Genomic DNA, 18,190 nt, shown 5'->3' with positions numbered 1-18,190 from the left:
ATAACCATAGATATTTAGATAGTATAAACATTTGTTTCCTTTGATGTTGGCTTTAACTGTGGAAATTCACATTGATCCATAACCCAAACATATACTTTGTGAGGTCTGTATACAGTCCTCAACTCCAGGAGAGTTTAATTAGAAGGAACACAGTCAGGAAAGAGAAACATTTTGTTCAGTATGCTTTGCATTTCCATTTCTGTGTTAGCTGAGAGTCCTGAGCTCCAAAGGAGATTTGAAAATGGAAAAAGTGAGGTGTACTTACATCCCCAGCAGCGAGCAGCGCGCCGTTTGCCTCGGCCATGTTCATGTAATTGTTGTTATTCTGGAACTGTGAACGGAGAAGAAAAAAAAAACACTCACAATTAGCCCATTAGTGCCCACTGAATGACAACACCCGCAACACCTCTATCAGCAGACAACTGTCACTCAAACAGTGACATTTAGCTTTAAATGTTTGGACTATGCATTAACCCTTTCCTCATCACATTGGGGGGGGGGGCGGGTCTCGGACAATTCAAACTGGAGTAATGAGAATCTGATCGGGCTACTAAGCTCTTATGGGATGGCAATTAAAGATATATTTGCATCACAAAGCCAAGTACCAGGATGCAGTGTCTGGTTATTAACTTCAAATAACCGATGGGCGAGGTGGGATACTGGGGGAAATAAGGAGGCGGAGAGGGTCAATGAGCGCTTAGTTCAACATTTCATGACCTCCATGCTAATAAAAAATATACATATACATATACATATACATATATACATATACATATATATATATATATATATATATATATATATATATACACATATATATATATATACACATATATATATATATATATATATATATATATATATATATATATATATATATATATATATATACATATATATATATATATTTTTTTTTACCCCATTTTAGGCCAATTAAACATTAAATTCTTATATTGTGCTAAAAGTGTTTGACCTTTAACTGGTGGAGGGTAGGATTACGCTCAACTGACAATTTAAGATTTGTCATTTATAAGTAAAATAGTTTCATATGTAGGGAAATCAATACTAAAACTAAACAGCTTGATCAGAAGTTAAATCCTTTCAAAACATGTTTTTATAGCCCCCTACAACCCCCCCAGAAAACAGCCTGCTAGCAAAATGGCAGCCACTTCCTTTCTTCAGAGACACAACCACACTGACAGGTAGGAACAATGGGACACAGAATGAAGAATTATTGGCTAGCAGCTGGGCCTGGGAGTACAATACACCTCTGTGTGAGTGAGGGGGGCACAAACCCAGCCTACACAGCGCAGAGCAGAAAGAATCATGGTGTGTTTGTATCTTCATGAGGTCCGCTGTGAACTCTCGTGCCATTTTCAACAAAGCTCTGCAGTAATCTCTTTTGTGTTGTAACTACAGTTGTTCTCTTAAAGTGTAATGTGTGAGGAAAACTTTAAAAGTCATAGAGACAAATAAAAAACTTCTTATCACAGAGGACAGCAAACAATAGTGGAAACAAATTAAGATCAGGGTGAACGGAAAATATGTTCAAACCTTTTGTATTATTTTAAATTCTTCCTTTCGTCTGAGTGGTTAGTTTGTGAAAGTAATTACCGGAAGAACTGCTACTAATCAACTGCGAATGGTATCCATTAATTAGTCAATGCCCTGGAGAGAGACCAATGTTAACAATGTTACGCACTGATGAGAAGAGGAGCCAGGCTCCACGAACATTTGCTCAATCTGCAGCCTATGCTTCTTGTGGCATCGAACCTGAAGCTGCTCCACTAATCTACATCCGACTTTTATTTGAGCCCTTATTGTAAATGTGTGAAAACATACAGACTTGCAGGATTTCTGCGGGAAACATCTGTAAATTGCTCACACTCATTTCCAAAGTGTGCACAAGACATGGCTGGATTACGTTAGCCACTTGGCTGCTAATTAACCTTAAGATGGCCTTATCTTCAAAGTGTTACCCTGTTCCCCTTTTTCTTTTAGATAATAAATTGAAGTCTCAGAGATATCTCCCCCCTCTTTTCAAGCACTTGGAACATTGTTCTGATTATGAGGGGAGATAAGGCTACATGCAGGGCCGTCTCTGGTTCTTCTGTCCCTGTCGCAGAGTACCAATCTAAAGAGTGAGAAGATGATTGCTCATTGTAAATAGTTCCATGACAATTTGGAAACATTGCAGTCAAGTATGAAGGCGTGACTGCACATTTCCTGCTGTTACCTTCCCAGAAAACGAGCTGTCAGAGCATAGATTTGTGATGAAGCTTTTGTCTCACTTTCCATAAAAACCTCATGTTGGGATTAATGTTGACAGCTTTTAAACTCAGTTAATCACATTTGCTGAAACACATCACGGGTTTATGTGAATGACAACTTTACAAATGCACATGTTTGCAAATATCAGGGCAGTGACTCAGAATAGGAAATGTGGCACAACCAGGTTTGGCTAATGAATCTACAACAGGCATGGACACTGATCCGCATTAGCTTCATTAGAGAACACACAATCAAGTTAAGTCCAAGCACCAATTAAAGGTGTGGACCTCTGTCTCTTTGAGTCAGTGTCCTGAAGGCTGTTTAAAAGCAGTCCTACATCTCCTCAGAGAACTGTGACTAACATCCTCAGAAACGTCCCCTGCCACCGATATCAATCTTCCCCATTAAAAGCTGCACTAAGTCGGGCATGCAGCCTCTATGGACAGCAAGAGGAGGGAGTGGAGATTGTTATTGTTATTCCCAATTCGTTTCTTGTGAAGGAGGGGGCTTTAGTGCTCATGTTTGCGGCACTGCCGATTGAGTCAAATGCCAGATAAAATTAAGTGTGATTGGAGGAACCGCGCAGCTGACAGTAAGGGACGGCGCTAAAATGGGTCAGCACTGACAATGACGGCTCTGTAATTAAAATGATGTGACGAGCTCGATGAGAGCTGTGGCCGCCATGCAAAGGGGCCAAACAGCCATATGTGCGGACACACAAGAACCATGAAAACAGAACAACAACAAAAAACGTGGGTTAATCTAAGTGCAATCACTTGATTTTTTTCTACAAGATAATAGCTTCTAAAACAAAACCTGTTATTGTTTTGACTGTCCTTCGGCAAAGAGGAATCCTGGTGCAGAAAGAGTTGCTTTCAAAAGCTTTTATTAACAGAGTGCATTCATGGTTGGAGGTGCTCTGCAATATGAGCCACACTAAGAGCCAGTCCTGGCAACATGGCAGAGCAAACACTGGACACTTGGTGTTTTTAGAGCTCTTTCTGCACCAGCAGCACATTTCTTCTATAACTGTTTAACAGGAGAGAATTAAGAGCTTACATGGATGCTGATCCTCATGTGAAAAGACTCCACAGTCTGCATGATCGCAGGCAGGCAGGCAGGAATACCAAGCAGGCACACAATGAATGACATCAACAGGAATTTCTACAGTTGCTTTCAACGCACCGTCAAATGTTTTTATTTAGTTAAAGCACATTTTCTGCGTTACTGAAAAGCCACAAGTTGACAGTAAAGTTCCAGTTTTGACTGAAGCTGATGTAAATCTGAGGCTTATTTTTCTTTCCCTTTTCAAACCATGAGCAAAAACATTTGAATGAAAGTGCATCCATTGGGAAATAAGGTGTTTTACAGCTATTACAGCAAACAAAATTATTTCAACCTCAGGGCGAACACAATATTGCACCAACATGACCCCGTCTCACCCCCAATATGATGGAGTAACCACACAGATCCTATCAGTAAACATGAACTGCACAACAAAGAGCCGTACAATCCTGCCTGAAGAGGCTTTGATAGCGCCGCCAAACTCTGCATGTGCACAAATCCAGAAACATGCGGTTCTAAACGAACATTGAATGATAAACGATAAAGCATGACTGGAAAAGTGCAATGTGACATTTTCTGAACCGTGAAAAAACAAGCACAACTGAAAGAGTTGCTCCTTTCAATCTGTATTTTTAAAATTGCCACAGTAAATCACCACTTGGGTCTACAGTGCGATCAGAAAGTCACAACACCCGCCCTGTCTGTCGGAGAGTAACCAAATTGGACACATTCTTGCTCCCTCCTGAAAACCACCAAACTAATTCAATCAAGAGCCCAGGCTTTTCCAAAAACAAATCAACTGCTGACAAGTGATTTTACAGTTCAGCTTGAGCTCAGTAATCACAGCCTAGCATGTGTTCTCTGGAACATGACACTTGTGTTAATATGTTCTCTAGTGGTCTCCTTAAAAGGCAGCAAAAACAGCAGCGTTAAAACTCAACCTCCAATCCAGAGAAAGCCATCATAATCTGACATGTTTTTCATTGAAATTTCCTTTTTAACAGGGTCTGCTGTCAGGTTTGAGCTCATCTGTTTCAACATGAAGGGTCTCAAAAGAAAGCATTTCTTTTCCTTTTTGTAGGATTCTGCTGCAGCGAGTTGCCTCTCTACTTAACATTTACACCTGCAACCAGCATGGTATTTTAGAGGCTACCTTTGTATGGTAATAGTTTTCACTGAACTGTTTCTATTCTATAGGAGATGGACACATATGTATGTTATATATAGCATGCAGCTGATCATTTCTATAGTGACTCCACAACACAGCGTGTCTACACCATCAGTTCGCAAGCTGTGTTCTGATCTGTAGGCCGATCGATTGGTAATTCCCTTTAAAGGTAAAATCATTACTCCCCAGCCCTGCACTGTCTTCCACAGTTAAAACTGCCAGTCCTCAACTGAGGGGAGCTTCACTGTTGGAGTATGACTCTTCCTTCTTTTCTTTGTTGTACTGTGGAAGAAAAAACATGAGGGAAAAAAAAGGCTTACACTCTTGCAGATTATAACTCAATTATTATTTGAACAAAAGACAATGAAGGCGGTAAAGACAAATGTCTGCACATTCAGGATAAATCAAATCATGGTCCTAAAGATCATGGTAAACTAAGCCCAAATATCAATTGCTTTCCTACCCCTCTGGCTCCGCACTTTTGCTCCAAATGTCGGAGCATTTGAAGCTGTAGAGGTGTCCAAAACTGTTTTTTAAGGAGGAGCTGTAGCAACTTAAGGCTGCTATCGCTCCGCCAGTAGGCTTATTAGGTGAATGTGCTCTGAAGCACCGGCATTTACTTTTACTGTAAATATAAGTATTGAGTTTTTTGTGTTTGCACGACTTTCTGAAGTTATAAAACCAATGTTGTTATGTATTTTCCTAGCGCTGGCAGCTACGCACTAACGTATCTCAACGGCGACTATTGATGATGTCATCAAGCAGTAGTAACGTCGGAATATGAAGACACTGTTTTTCCATATTTCTCAGCTTGAAGGCATACATGTAGGAGTAGGGAGAAGCCGTAGGGATATGGAAAGAATACGCATTTGGCCTAAATATGTGTGCAACAGCTCCATAAAGGTTTTAGTTAGGGATGGCAGGGTGCCAGTATCGTATCAGCCGATATTTGCAAAACTTGAGTTTATCGGTATCGGTCCAATATTTAAAAAAAATCTACAGATATTATTCAGAATGTTTTCAGGAACACTTTATTTTTAAAATGTATACTTCTTCCTTTTAGATTGTGAAGACTATGTTTACAGTCATAATCATGAATTGACTGGTAAACCTTATTTTGATAGGGATACATGTTGTTCCTAACAGATCCCTGGCAATGGGGAGCTTATGGTTTAAAGTTATGTCCAATATTTCATAAATGGTCTGAATGCTTTCAGGTATATTTATATGAAAGTTTTAATAATAATAATAATAATAATAATAATAATAATACATTTTATTTATAAGGCGCCTTTCTGATCACTCAAGGTCGCCGCACAGCATGTATACAGTATAATTAAAAGTGATACTTGTTCCTATGAGATCCTTTGCTGCATGTTAAAAAGGTCAAGTACAATGTGACTGTCCAGTAAAAGGAAAGTTGTGCATTTCTAATAAAGAAACAAAAAGGAAATCTAAACTTTGTGTTACTGTAGACACTTAAGTATCGGTGTTGGCAAATATCGGCTATCTGCCACAGTTTCATGGGAAATGTTGGTTATTGGTCTCGGCCAGTCAGTACAAATTATATCAGCCCATCCCTAGTTATAGCAAGTCTGCTGCTTTCAAAAACATAACATTAACAAAATCATTTTTATGATCATTGCAACAAATAAGAAGAGTTAAGAAATATAGATATGACAAAAGAGGTTTTGATATTGATACATATTAAGGCCTTTGGAGTAGCAGAGATTAAGAACATGTTAAGCAAGAGTTTTGACCTAGTAAGACCTGGCATTCACATGTGTGAACATCACATTGTGGGGTTTATTAATTCGGCTAAACTGGGGCGCTGTGACAACAAAATAAAGAAGGGGTTTGCAACAAGTGCTCTGGTCTGAGCAGGTTATAGAAGAAATGTAAAGCTTGGTAAGTCTGTCAGTTAGATGAGATTGAAACATTAGGTTAGCTATTGGTTTCTACAAATGCATTTAACAAATGTCATAACAACCCCAAAAGGCAAAACTTTTGAAATCCTCTACACAGTACAAACACATTCTAATTCTTTCACACTAAATACATTTCACTTTTCCAAATCCAGCCAAAATCACAAGTTTAACTATCAAAATAAAGAAAATACTTTCAAGTGATTTTGCAGCTCAATAAATATGCATGTATTTTTTTTAGTTCCAGTCATTGTGGCAGTGATGAAAGACAGTAAGAGGCAAACTACAGTTTGTGCTCAGCATATTACTTGGGGCTAAATTCATATGCAGCACAGACATGGTGTACAAGAGTGATAACACACAGACACAAACAGACCAGAGTGGAAAAGCGTTTAAGATATCGTTGTGTGTCGTTTTTATGAATACAATTGGTTGAGTTTCCTCAGTTTGTGCATTCGTTCAGGCAGAAAAAGCTGTCAGTCACAGAAAAGTAAACTTTCAGCACACATTGGCTTTATTGCAGTTCCTCTAAGGACACATTTGACTGCAGAGGTGTTCCACCTCGGCTGCTGTGATATAATTGGCATTGCAGTGACACATCAGAAACAACAGCAGTGGTTTGAGCTCCTAAATTAATAGTTGAATAGGAATGCCATTTTAAAAAAGCATGTCTGCAGGTTTGCTTGTGTTTTATGGAAGAGCATTTTGTTGCAAATACTTAAAATTATTTGTCAATAGGTGATAGTCAGTATTAGAATTGGCCAAGTACATACAGAGCATATACAAGGAATTTGGCTTCGTGTCTTATACTGTCGTGCAAACCAAGCAGGGTGTAAAAGGGTAAAGACAAAAAAATGAATAATAAAACTAATAAAAAATTTATGACGATAAATTTAAAGATAAATAAAAATACAACAGTAGTTCTGGTGTGACAATTCTGGTGTTTCTCTTCCGTGCTCTGTGACTGGTAAACAAGGTTGAGCAAAGGTTTTGAGCATGCTTTTAGCATATGGTGTTTACAAAAGTCAGTTGCTACTCAAAACTGTACTGACAGTCAGAAGAAGCTTGGTGTGAAATGTTGAAGAGGAGCAAATCTCGTGCATTTTGCTCCAGGCTTTGTCTTTGAAAGCTCTGTTCTGATTTATGACAGACTTGGTGCCATAGAATTCTGGTCAGGCACAAACCACAATTATTAATTCGCCTTCATGATCAATCTTTACCTAGTAGGCACTTTCGTGTTTTGAAAAGGACGCTACCCATATGTCACTACCAAGTTTGAGTCCCTGATTGGTCAAAGCTCAGCTTTCAGCATGCAAAAACTGACTTAAAAACATAAGTAGCAACTGCCGAACACAAGAGTTTGGACACAGAAGCCCGAAGAACACATGTGCACGCAGAAATTTCACTAGTAGCAGTCGCCCAAATGCACTATTGTGAGCCCCCACGCAACATTAAACGAACATGCCTTCATTTAGGTTCTACCCAACTTCTTTCAAAAAATATATCTACGTTTTTTGTCTACCCACGAAATGGCACATAAGATTTGCAGACACATCTTGGTCTTGTTTCACAACACACTGAAACAAACACATATTTACCAAAGATTTTGCTTTTCTGTGAGGCTGTAGGCTTGCGAATGCAGCCAAAACAAAGACGGTCTCAGCATTTGTCCGAACGGACTAATGGTCTAAAGCCCAGCAGTCTCAATACGGTGCAGGATGGAGCCCTTTTTCCAGCTCTTAAAACTGCTCTGTACTCTTAAGAGCAAATCCTAAAAGAAAGCACAAGCTAAATAGGGTTCCATCTTTGATCTGGCGGGGTGTGTGGCCATTGGCCCACAGCCACAAAGGAGCTTAGGCGATTGAGAGGGTCCCAAAAACACGGTGTAGCTTTCTCACACAGGCTGCTGTTGCATGGACACGCAGCTCTCAAAGAAGCAACGAGGGAAAGGCTTTGCAAGCTGGAGGTGCCTTGTTTGTACTGTTAAGCTTTGTGTTAATGTTTATGTTTTAAGACTCAGTTTAATCTTATTTAAAGGCAAGATTTTGTCAGAAATGTGAATTTTACCAAAAGTTTGATTTCTGTTAAATTAGCTACAAGGCAGTCTGAAGAGCTAATAACTTAAATTTCAGTGTCAGACACAAAATAACGTTCTGCAGAAGGGGGAAAATTTCTTTTTTTTTTTTTTTTAATGGTAATAACGCTAATCAGCACATGTCTTAGTTTGGCTGTGAGCTCAGGGACCTGGACTCAAAGCTCTTCTGAAAGCTACAGGGGGTTGAGTCTGTCCTATGCTTCTCAGAACAAATTCATTTTTCTATTCCCAATGTGCCATTACTGGATCCTATACTTGACATGCCTTTAAAAATGAAAACAGTCAAGAGCTTTTATAAATAGACTCATATCTGACTGAAAGAAGATGAATAGATGATTTAATCAGGTACATTCAAGTGAAGTTAATAAATACATTTGTAAATTTCTCTGTTCCACTTATTAAGCAAATATTTAAAGGTATAAAAAGTAAAAATTGGATGATATTAAATCTATGACAATGTTGTTGGCTGATTGAATGGCTTGTATGGTGTCTGGAGCTAACAAATTATGTCTTACCGATATTTTAAGTTCAGCGTTTTTTGAATTTTCTGATATAAATTTGAAAATGTAGCATTACAGATTTTCACAACCTGTGTCTTTTCTGTTATTCCCAGCTGAGGACTGCAGCAAGCACAAACCAGCCAGTTGTTCATTCTCCATAAATCTGAAAAGCACAAACTGCTGAGCGGTGACTCATATATCAGTCTATTATATACTACAGGACTGACTGTATTAAACAAATAGCTAGGCCTGCAGCTGGAAAAGAGAGGCAATATAGAGAGAGCAGAGGTTATTGTCTAATTTAAATCTTGGCTGCTTTCCCAGAACTGTACCACATTCCAATTTGTGGCTGTGTTGCTTGGCGCTATTGACAGAGGTCCGGCTGCAAATACTCTCGGGCTCTTCTCCAGAAATGTGTCTCCAAACTGACAATCAACAAGTTGGCAGAGATTAACGGAATGACAGGAGCAAATTAGATGAAATAATAATAATGCACGGATATAGATGCTGCAAGCTTTGTACCACTGCCACGTAGGTTCCTTCCAACTGTGGATGCAATAATGTAACTATAATCATAAAAACTTGACGTGTAACAACGCAGGCTCATAAAAAAGCCCATACATTGCTTCTGTAATGTCTTTAAGGTCCATAATGAAATAGCAGCTGGAAAAGACATCTGTGAACACACAGAGCTTACTGAATGCTTGAGCGAGATCTTAGAGGCAATTAGCTGTTTCAAGAATTTTCTCCTTGGCATACTATTGTCCATTCATCCGCTAGATTGACAGCACACCAGGACATCATTAGCAAACCTGACAGCTGTTGAGTCACAGACATTGTTTTTCATGTGACAGCAACCATCAGGCTAAGTCCTGCACCAGTGTTTTTAACAGTATTTAAACTCAAAATGTCACGTTAACACCGCCTCCTTTCAAAAGCATTCAAATACCTGCCTTGAGGGATTACCAACACTGAGCCTCAGCTCTACTTCCATATCATTGCACTGACGGTTATTTGAAACAAAAGCACAATGCATACCTTTTAAACAGAACGCAGAAGCATGCCTTTCCTTTGTGTTAGATGTTTGAAGATAAAATGCTTACAAAAGCCTGCTGGCGTTCAGTGTGTGCATGCTTTGAGACGACAGAGTGAGTCAGCAAAGTGTTCACATGTGAGGAGGGACGAGCAGGATGCTCATGTTCAAAAGGTTTTTTTTTAATGACACTTTAAGCAAAACTATCTCCATCATCAACAATCGAATAAAGGACGCATCTTTTTTCTTTATCAAAAATAACATGAATTTCAAATGGATATAACATCCATCTGAAAGTGTGTGAACCAACAGCTCCGGAACTGGTCTTTTTTTAAACAAGTGTGAATAATTCCATACGTTACAGCTGTAAATCCCACATTTCCAGCTCCATTAAGCTGCTTTGACCAAGGTTCTCTCCGAGTACTTTTATTGTTACTCCAGTGCAAGTAGTGGGGGGAAAAAGAGAAAGAGAGTCACTGGCATTTTCTGCATTTGAGCCTTGACCTCTATTTTAGGACCATGCTGTGAGTTTCTCCACAAAATAAATGGGAGCAGAGTACAATCGGATCTGCACCTTCCTTAGTGCATGCTCTCCCATCACTCATTTGTCTTCATTAGGTGTATACGACCCACTTCTCCAATTGTCCTCTTCTTTGAAATGTAGTACGGAGACCAAATGTATGTGCCACAGCTCCAGATTTTCTCAAGCGCAAGCAGAAAAACTATTTCACCGCAAAGACAGTTTCTCATTTAGTCAAGTAAATCAACCAACACTGTAAACAAATGTCACTAATCCAATTAATCAATGTGAAAAGAAATCGAGTGATGAGAAAATCAGTTATTTCCACAGGGGAAGCCATGCTGTAAAATACTGATAGCAGCTTTAAGCCAAAGTGAGGAAGCAGAACTCCCACTGTCAACTTGTCAACAGCTAATTTACCTGGAGCCAGAGGGAGAGATTCACTGGACACACAGGGAGAGTTAATCTCTTCCTTCATCTTCACTAAAGACATCGACCCAATTAGCTCCCTACATTGACTGACAGTGCTTGTGTTTGCTTTCCTTCCTTGACTTTTTCCTTCCTCCTTAAATCAGGTTTGTTTTATTTATGCAAGTTCCAGCTGATGGCCTCAGAAAGTATTTTAAGCTACAGGAAAGCAGTAGAATAATTGGGATGTCTCCATTCAAATGTGGGGAGCGGAAATATTCACTGCTGTGATTGTGTGACTGATTAGCTAAAGGGAAAAGTGAATTAAGAATGTCTCCACAGAGAACTGGAAATGGGACATTTGAGACATTTTCCTTTTTTTTTTTCCTTCTCATGATAATATCCGTACAAGTTTCCCTTTTAATGGTTTTCAGTGACCCAAAAAAAAAAAAAGGCAGGGCACACCAGAATTACGATGCTTGCAGAAACTGCTATTTGTAGGTCAGTTTAAATTCAGATTGCCCTTTCTGCAAAATGTGGCTCCACATCATCTTTCATCTGATCATTTTCCATTGTATTGCTGCAGCCAAAAGACTAGTCAATGCAGAAACATCAGATCTGAAAACCCGAACATTTTAGAACATTTAGAAAGACATCAGTCAATACCCAGCCCCCAGACAAAAAATAAATACATTTATAATAGAATTGCACAATCAAAAGCTACAAATTTTGTATTATAAGTGGCCTCTAGTGTGATTTATTGAAACTGATCAATTGTCATAAAAATGCATTATCACCTTAACAAATTTGTACATCAAAGGACATATTGAATAGTACTTAAACGAGACCATGTTGGATAAAAACTGCAAGATTACTACTCCTCTAACCAATTAATGTTAGACTCCTCTGAAATTAAATGCATTGCTGCACAATCTAACAAGCTCTTTGCTGAAGCTGCCTTGCTTTTATCAGTTCTGACCAGTGGACTGTGGTGGCTCATGTTGGATAGTAGCTATTATAAAGAATTTTCTTTTCAGCTTTCTTCCAATAAACTTGATTGTAATCTAATATTTGATGTTTTTTGCCAGCAGATACATTGGCCAGTGGTTTTGCATAGGATCAGATTCTCGCTGCACAGCGTTGGTATTTCATCTTACAGAACCTGATTCATAACCAATGACATGTTCTTAATTCTACAATTGTATATTGCAGCTGGCTTTCACATATAATGGATAGAAAAAAATGTGGAAAAAAATGGTTTGATAAATAGAGCACTGACAGGGTAAGCCATCAAATAATGTCTGATAATGGGATGTTTCATTCTAATCCTGTATGGGTAATTATGAGATTAATTTGTCCTGGTTGTGACAGCTTTTGGAGGCGGAAAAAAAGCTTTATTTACAACAGTGTTTGTTCCACAATGCCCTGGAAACAGTTTTCTTCTTTTACATTAAATCTCATTTGATTTATTTTTACTGCAAAAGCAAAACAGCAAAAAGAAAAAAAAAAGATGCTATTATTCCTTTCCACAACACAGCACTAATGCTGCAGGGCATAGTTTGTCATTGTTATTCAGTACTCGCTCACCTACACTTAAAACATGATCCTTCTGGATTTTAATTAAGCACCAAGGTGCCTCCCAGGGGGGGTTCTGGCTAGGAAAAGGAAACTACTTTGATTTATGTGTGACTTTGTTGTTCCTGCTTGAAGCTTACCTGTTATGAGAGACTTTGGTAATGAAAAAAACAACCAAGTAATTATTCTTATTTGTTAATTAGCTCCTGTTGGGGTTGCAGTCCTTAGAAAACATCAGCACCAATGGTAAATAGTGATGCTAAATAGTGATTGAGATGTGCTTCTGTGTGTCAGCTGTCTTAGTAAGTATTCAAGGATTACGTATTAAGGTATCTGGTTGTGCAATCACTATTTTGACTAAAGCTAAAAAGAAAATGTGTTTCTGTGTCACATTGCTGGATATCTCAAACATTTCCTGGAAATGTCTGCCATCGCACCCTCCTCCTCCACAGCATGGAAATAGGACAGATCTGCTAAAATGCTTTATTTGATTGCAGCAGCATTAGATTGCAAACTTTAGCCTTTAAAAATAGTGTTTTATAGTAGGCATTGCAAGAAATGTTCATTAGCAGGACCGTTTATGTATGTATCCTGCCAAAATCCACATAAAAAACCTCAGAAGAAACAAATGAAACAAAATTTGCCCTATCAATGGAGGATAAAAGAAGATGCAATATAAAAACAGAATAAGACAAACACAGAATGAGAATCATATTCTAAACAGTTTTGTGTTTTTTTCTTTTCCTTTTCATTCATTCAAAGGTTTTACTCTGAGACCCAGGATGTGCTGCATGTCCATGTTCACAAATCAAAGCAGATCGGAGCACATCTCATGTTGGTAATTGAAAGTGACAATAGGGAGCCACCAAAGTGACACAAGGACAGTTTCTGAGGAAGAGTTTGTGCAAGCTGTTCTTTCCTGGACGAGTATCAGCAGCTAATGGAGTCTCAATGCTGTGCGGTGCAGAGGGATCGCTACGATTAGCTCATGGAGCTGCTGAAGGTCAGCACTGCTGAGCCGAGCAGCCACAAGCCTTCATAAAACCATGCAGCGTATCATTATTTTCAAAGTGTTTCATTATGGACGGTTAACCTTGGCTAACTCCAACCTAACACTTTAATCAGCTGCCTGTTATGCCTTTGAAACTGTGTAATCATTCTGTTTCTCCTCTTGTTCATCAGCAGGGGAGGAGAAAAATGTAAGAAGACTTATTTAGAAGAAAAAACCCAAACAAAACCCTGTTCTCAAGGTTGCGCAGGTATTTGAAAAATACACCACAAGTTAGAATGTCCAATGAAAAGAGAGAGAATTTCATTTCCTTGGAAAGAATGTCATTTCAAAGAATCACCAGTGACTGTCCAAGCAGGAAAAGCCTGCCAATAGTAAGGCCTCACAAACCTTGATCTTGTTTCTACTTCTGCCATCCCACAGTGTGACACGTGAGGGTTCATAAGCCAGCAGACACACACATATCAGTAAATAAAGACATGCTGTGAATGAGACTCAGCTTCAACTCCTGCAGAGACTAAAAATCTTCTTTAGAAATGCATAAACTCTGCTTAAATCCAAGTCAAGGATTCTGTGAACCAAGGTCTTCAACAGACATTTATTTTGAACAAAGAGATGGACTCATGAATACTGTGCAAAATTTCTAATGAACAAATCTTTCAGATGAATCCCTAGACACAATGAAATTACCAGCATGTCGAGGGCTGTGCTTGTTTAAATAAAGGCAGTTCTTGTAGCCTTCTTCTGATCATTGGAGGACATATATAAAGAAAATTAAGTATTTAAGTATTTCTTTATTCAAATGACTGTAAACCAAAAACAGACCCAAAAAAATGCAGTTTGAAAAAGATTATATTTGTGATGTAGAAAACACACTGGGTGGGCCTCTAGCTCTCGGTTGTGCTCCAAGTCCACGACTAAATCCATGTACTGTCCTTTTTCATTTTCCTCGTCTTAGCTGGCATCAGGCTCAAAACTGTACGGTTGAATGGCTTCATTATTGCTCACCATTTTTGTTGCACCGATAATGTTAGGTTGGGGGTTGTGAGGGGCTGTAAGCTAGTAGAAGAGCACACAAACAGAGAGGTGTCATCAACGAAGGGGGGAAAGATGGTTGTCTTAGAGGCTAATTTCTAATGAACTACTGTAAAAACTATGTCCTAGAAAATGATAATATCTTTTTTGACAAAAAATGGCGTAATCATAATTAAATTTGATCCGAGTGGGTATTTAAATAGCAGAGAATCTTTGCTTTGTCTTCCGTTAAAGAATCTGATGCTGAGCACCAAACCATGATTAACATCTTTATGGTGGTTCTGAGGTAACCATAAACATCTCTTGGTCAAGGCTGAGGAATAGATTACAATCTTAGATCAATATTGAGAACGTTCAGGTCAGGTTTGCAGAGTCTGCTCCAACACAAAAGTCCTTTATGGTGAGAAACGACACAAAAGGTTGTAAAAACCGGGGATAAATCACTAACTGAGGAACAAAGGAAGAGTGACAGTAAATTAGAGAGCAGAAATCCAAGTTGTTGTTATTGAACTCCTTTGCTCTTGCTCTAGACGGGGAACACAGACGTTTCTGAACAAATCATACTATTGATGCAACACTTAAGTACAAACGCTCTTCCAGGAACAGCTGTTTCATTCCCCTCCAGGACTCAACAGCAGAACAAGACAATCCTCCCTCAGTTTCCTGATATCATTGAATGTGAATACTTATGACAAAAAACACAGGTCTCTTGTCAGAATCTTTCTATCCAAGTCGAGAAAGCAGAAAAAGATCTGGGCAAACTGTTGTAAGCTGAGATGGCAGTTTTCCAATTCAGGGAGTCTAAAGCGCCCTCAGGAGTTCATGCTGGAGTTCCTATTCTGATATCTTGTTGCAATTACTTATATAGACAAGAATAATAAATACTTCAGTCTAAAATTTTAACAGCAATTAATGATCAACCACTTAGAAAACATTAAACACACTTATTCATATTAGCTGCAGTTGCAGCACCACAATCTTTTTGGTACAAGTGGGCTAAGCGTGCATCACAAACAGTTCCTGTTTGAAGTCAGTCTTCCTTGAACACTGCAGCAGGTTGTTCCAGCACGCCATCTATTTGACTATTCAAATAAGTTTTATTTACCAGCAGTATTTAAGCTCTTTGTTCAGTGAGTCCCAGGGATATTTGCACACCTGCTACTATTGTCAGTCCTTTTAGCTCAACCTGGAAACAAGTGGCATTATGGGAATGTGGGATGCAGAGGGGGAGGTTGAAGAGAAGGGGAGGATTAATCACACAGTGGAACATGTAATACTACACACCTGCAACCCATGCAATTCTGATGAGAGAGGGAAATTACAATGGACCTGCAACAGGAACAAGTACCGATAAAGCGAGTATCATCGATGCGAGTGGGCTGGTCCAATCCAAACACCACAACAGTGACTTTTTTCTGGCTCTTATATAATGTTATAGTGTTTATTTATTCACAATAAAAAAAAACTATGAGAAAAAATAAAGAGTGGTAAATCCAGAGTTGTCTAGCATGCAGACAAAAGCACAGATTTTTAATGGTTTGATGCTTTGAGCAAAAGATCTGTACGTGCTCACTAGTAAAAGTCAAGCTAACAGCCAAAAATGCAGTGGATACAGTTTGTAGGTCTATTAAAAAAATTAGACTTCAGGTCTTTGAAACCCGGAATGGCTCCCTCTCTGAAAAGCTTTAAAAATGAATCCATCTCGACAGCGAGGCGAACCACTAAAGGGATACAACACTTATTGAATCAGCCAACCTGAAGTGATTGACTGCCTCTTTACAAAACTGCTTAATTCACATTAAAAGCAGTTTTCTGGGGCACGGAAAGTCCTCCCTCCTCCTTTTTTTTTTTTTGCTTTTTAGAAGTCAGCAAGGTTAAAGCTGTTGAGGATGCAGTCACCAAACCCAGATTAAAACAGTTCATCACAGTGAAATAAAAATATCACATGTGCAGGTTCTGCTTTGACTCAGCTGGGCACAGTATTCGCAGAGATGACATTTTCAAAATTGCTTGTAGAGGTTGTTTGCATTTGACCTTAGAAGATAAATAACCTGAAGAGGAGATTTACTTTTTCCTGTTAGTGATGAGCAATATGTACACAGCCTGATGGTAAATCAAATCCTGAAACTAAAATTATCACAGCCTTGCTAGGCGTCATTTTCACCTTCATAGAGAGACGCAAAAACACTTGATAGCAGCCTCCTTGGTCACTTCAGAATCTGTTTTGACTTTTAAGAAGTTCCCAAAAAAAGCTCAACATTTTTTCTCCCTCGTAATTACAGCTCAAGGTGATGTAAACAACCCCTTTAATGCATTTGTGATTTAAAAAAGTAGTTGCCACAGATGTTTATTTTGTAGAAAAACAAAAATGTTAAGCTGTTTTCAGTCAAATAGACCACAGAACTGGAACTATTCAAGTAATACAGCAATTAAAATTACATGTTATAGCTGTCTGCATTACATTTAAGTGACAGAATAGCACTCAGAGCACTTAGGTACTTTGATGGATGGTGTATTGATGTTGTGCACATAAGAGTGCAGCCCTTTCCTCTGAAAGAGACATTTTTTTATTATTTTTTTTTAGATGAAGCATGTAGCTACATGCAGTTCAGAGAGAGTGAGTATAGGAACCAGCCTAAGCTGATCCTCAATAAACAACCCAACATATGTACCATGGAAAAATAGCGCACAGTGCTTTACTAGTTTTTGACATGACCTTTTCTTTTATAAATGTTCATATGTTTAAAAAAAAAGTTTTTTTTTAACACTAAAGATGATTTTTGTTAGCAGCCAAGTCAGAAAGCCATGTGATGTCCCTTTGGGTCTCGTTTCGAGGAAACATCAGAGTGTGAGGTCTCCCTAAATGAAGCACACTGAGTAATGCATGAGGGGATGTAATGAAGTGGATTTATGAGCAGAGATGGCAGGATTACAGAGGGTCTTTACGAGTGCTGATCTGGGTTAATGGTCTATATCTGTCTAAGATTTTGGAGCTTTTGTCACATTCACCTCATAAACAAAAACAGAAACCCTAGGCTTATGTTCCCCACAAGTTCAAACTGTTAGTTCAGATCAATGAACCGTTCAGGAAAAACAAATTGAAATTAATTAGTACAACTTGTTTTTCACAGAGATCAAAATGGCAAACGGAGTATTTTCAAACTGTCTGTGTGATGGATGCTAACAGGCTCTTCTCTAAGCCCTGTAAGCATGTCTCTTCCACAGCTGCATCCTTGTTGGATCTCAGCAACCATAAATTAGTTCAGAAAAACACCATGCAGAAAACTGCATTATATGCCGACAAAAATCTGCACTTCATGCAGAGGTGCGCATTGAGTGGTCCGTCACACACAGCTTTCATTCTTTAGAGGCAAAAAAAAAAAAACTTTGAGTACAGTGTGTGTGTCTTTGAGCTGGCAGACTAAAAATATCACCCTGGTCTCAGCGGGAAAATTAGGTGTTTAATAAATCTGCTGAACTACATCTCCTGACAAGCTACAATTAAAAGACTCAGCAAAACACATCAGCTATTCACTTCTTGGACATTTAAACATTTAACACGCACCTCGGAGTCAAATCCATCAAC

At 38.7% G+C, this 18,190-nt stretch overlaps 1 protein-coding gene across 1 annotated transcript in view; it reads right to left on the bottom strand.

Moving 5' to 3' along the window:
• tox3 (TOX high mobility group box family member 3) overlaps positions 1 to 18,190 on the bottom strand; it is a 40,701-nt gene that overhangs the window by 18,033 nt on the left and 4,478 nt on the right. The window contains exon 2 of the mRNA XM_023953644.2: positions 266 to 331. Coding sequence (XP_023809412.1) covers positions 266 to 331 — 66 coding nt within the window. The remainder of the gene's footprint in view (positions 1 to 265; positions 332 to 18,190) is intronic.

Source organism: Oryzias latipes, chromosome 3 (genome assembly GCF_053564925.1).
Source record: "Oryzias latipes strain Hd-rR chromosome 3, Olatipes_Hd-rR_3.1".
NCBI classification, from domain to species: Eukaryota; Metazoa; Chordata; class Actinopteri; order Beloniformes; family Adrianichthyidae; genus Oryzias; species Oryzias latipes.
The sequence above is the reverse complement of the archived record's forward strand: the minus strand, read 5'-3'. Positions and strand labels throughout refer to the sequence as shown.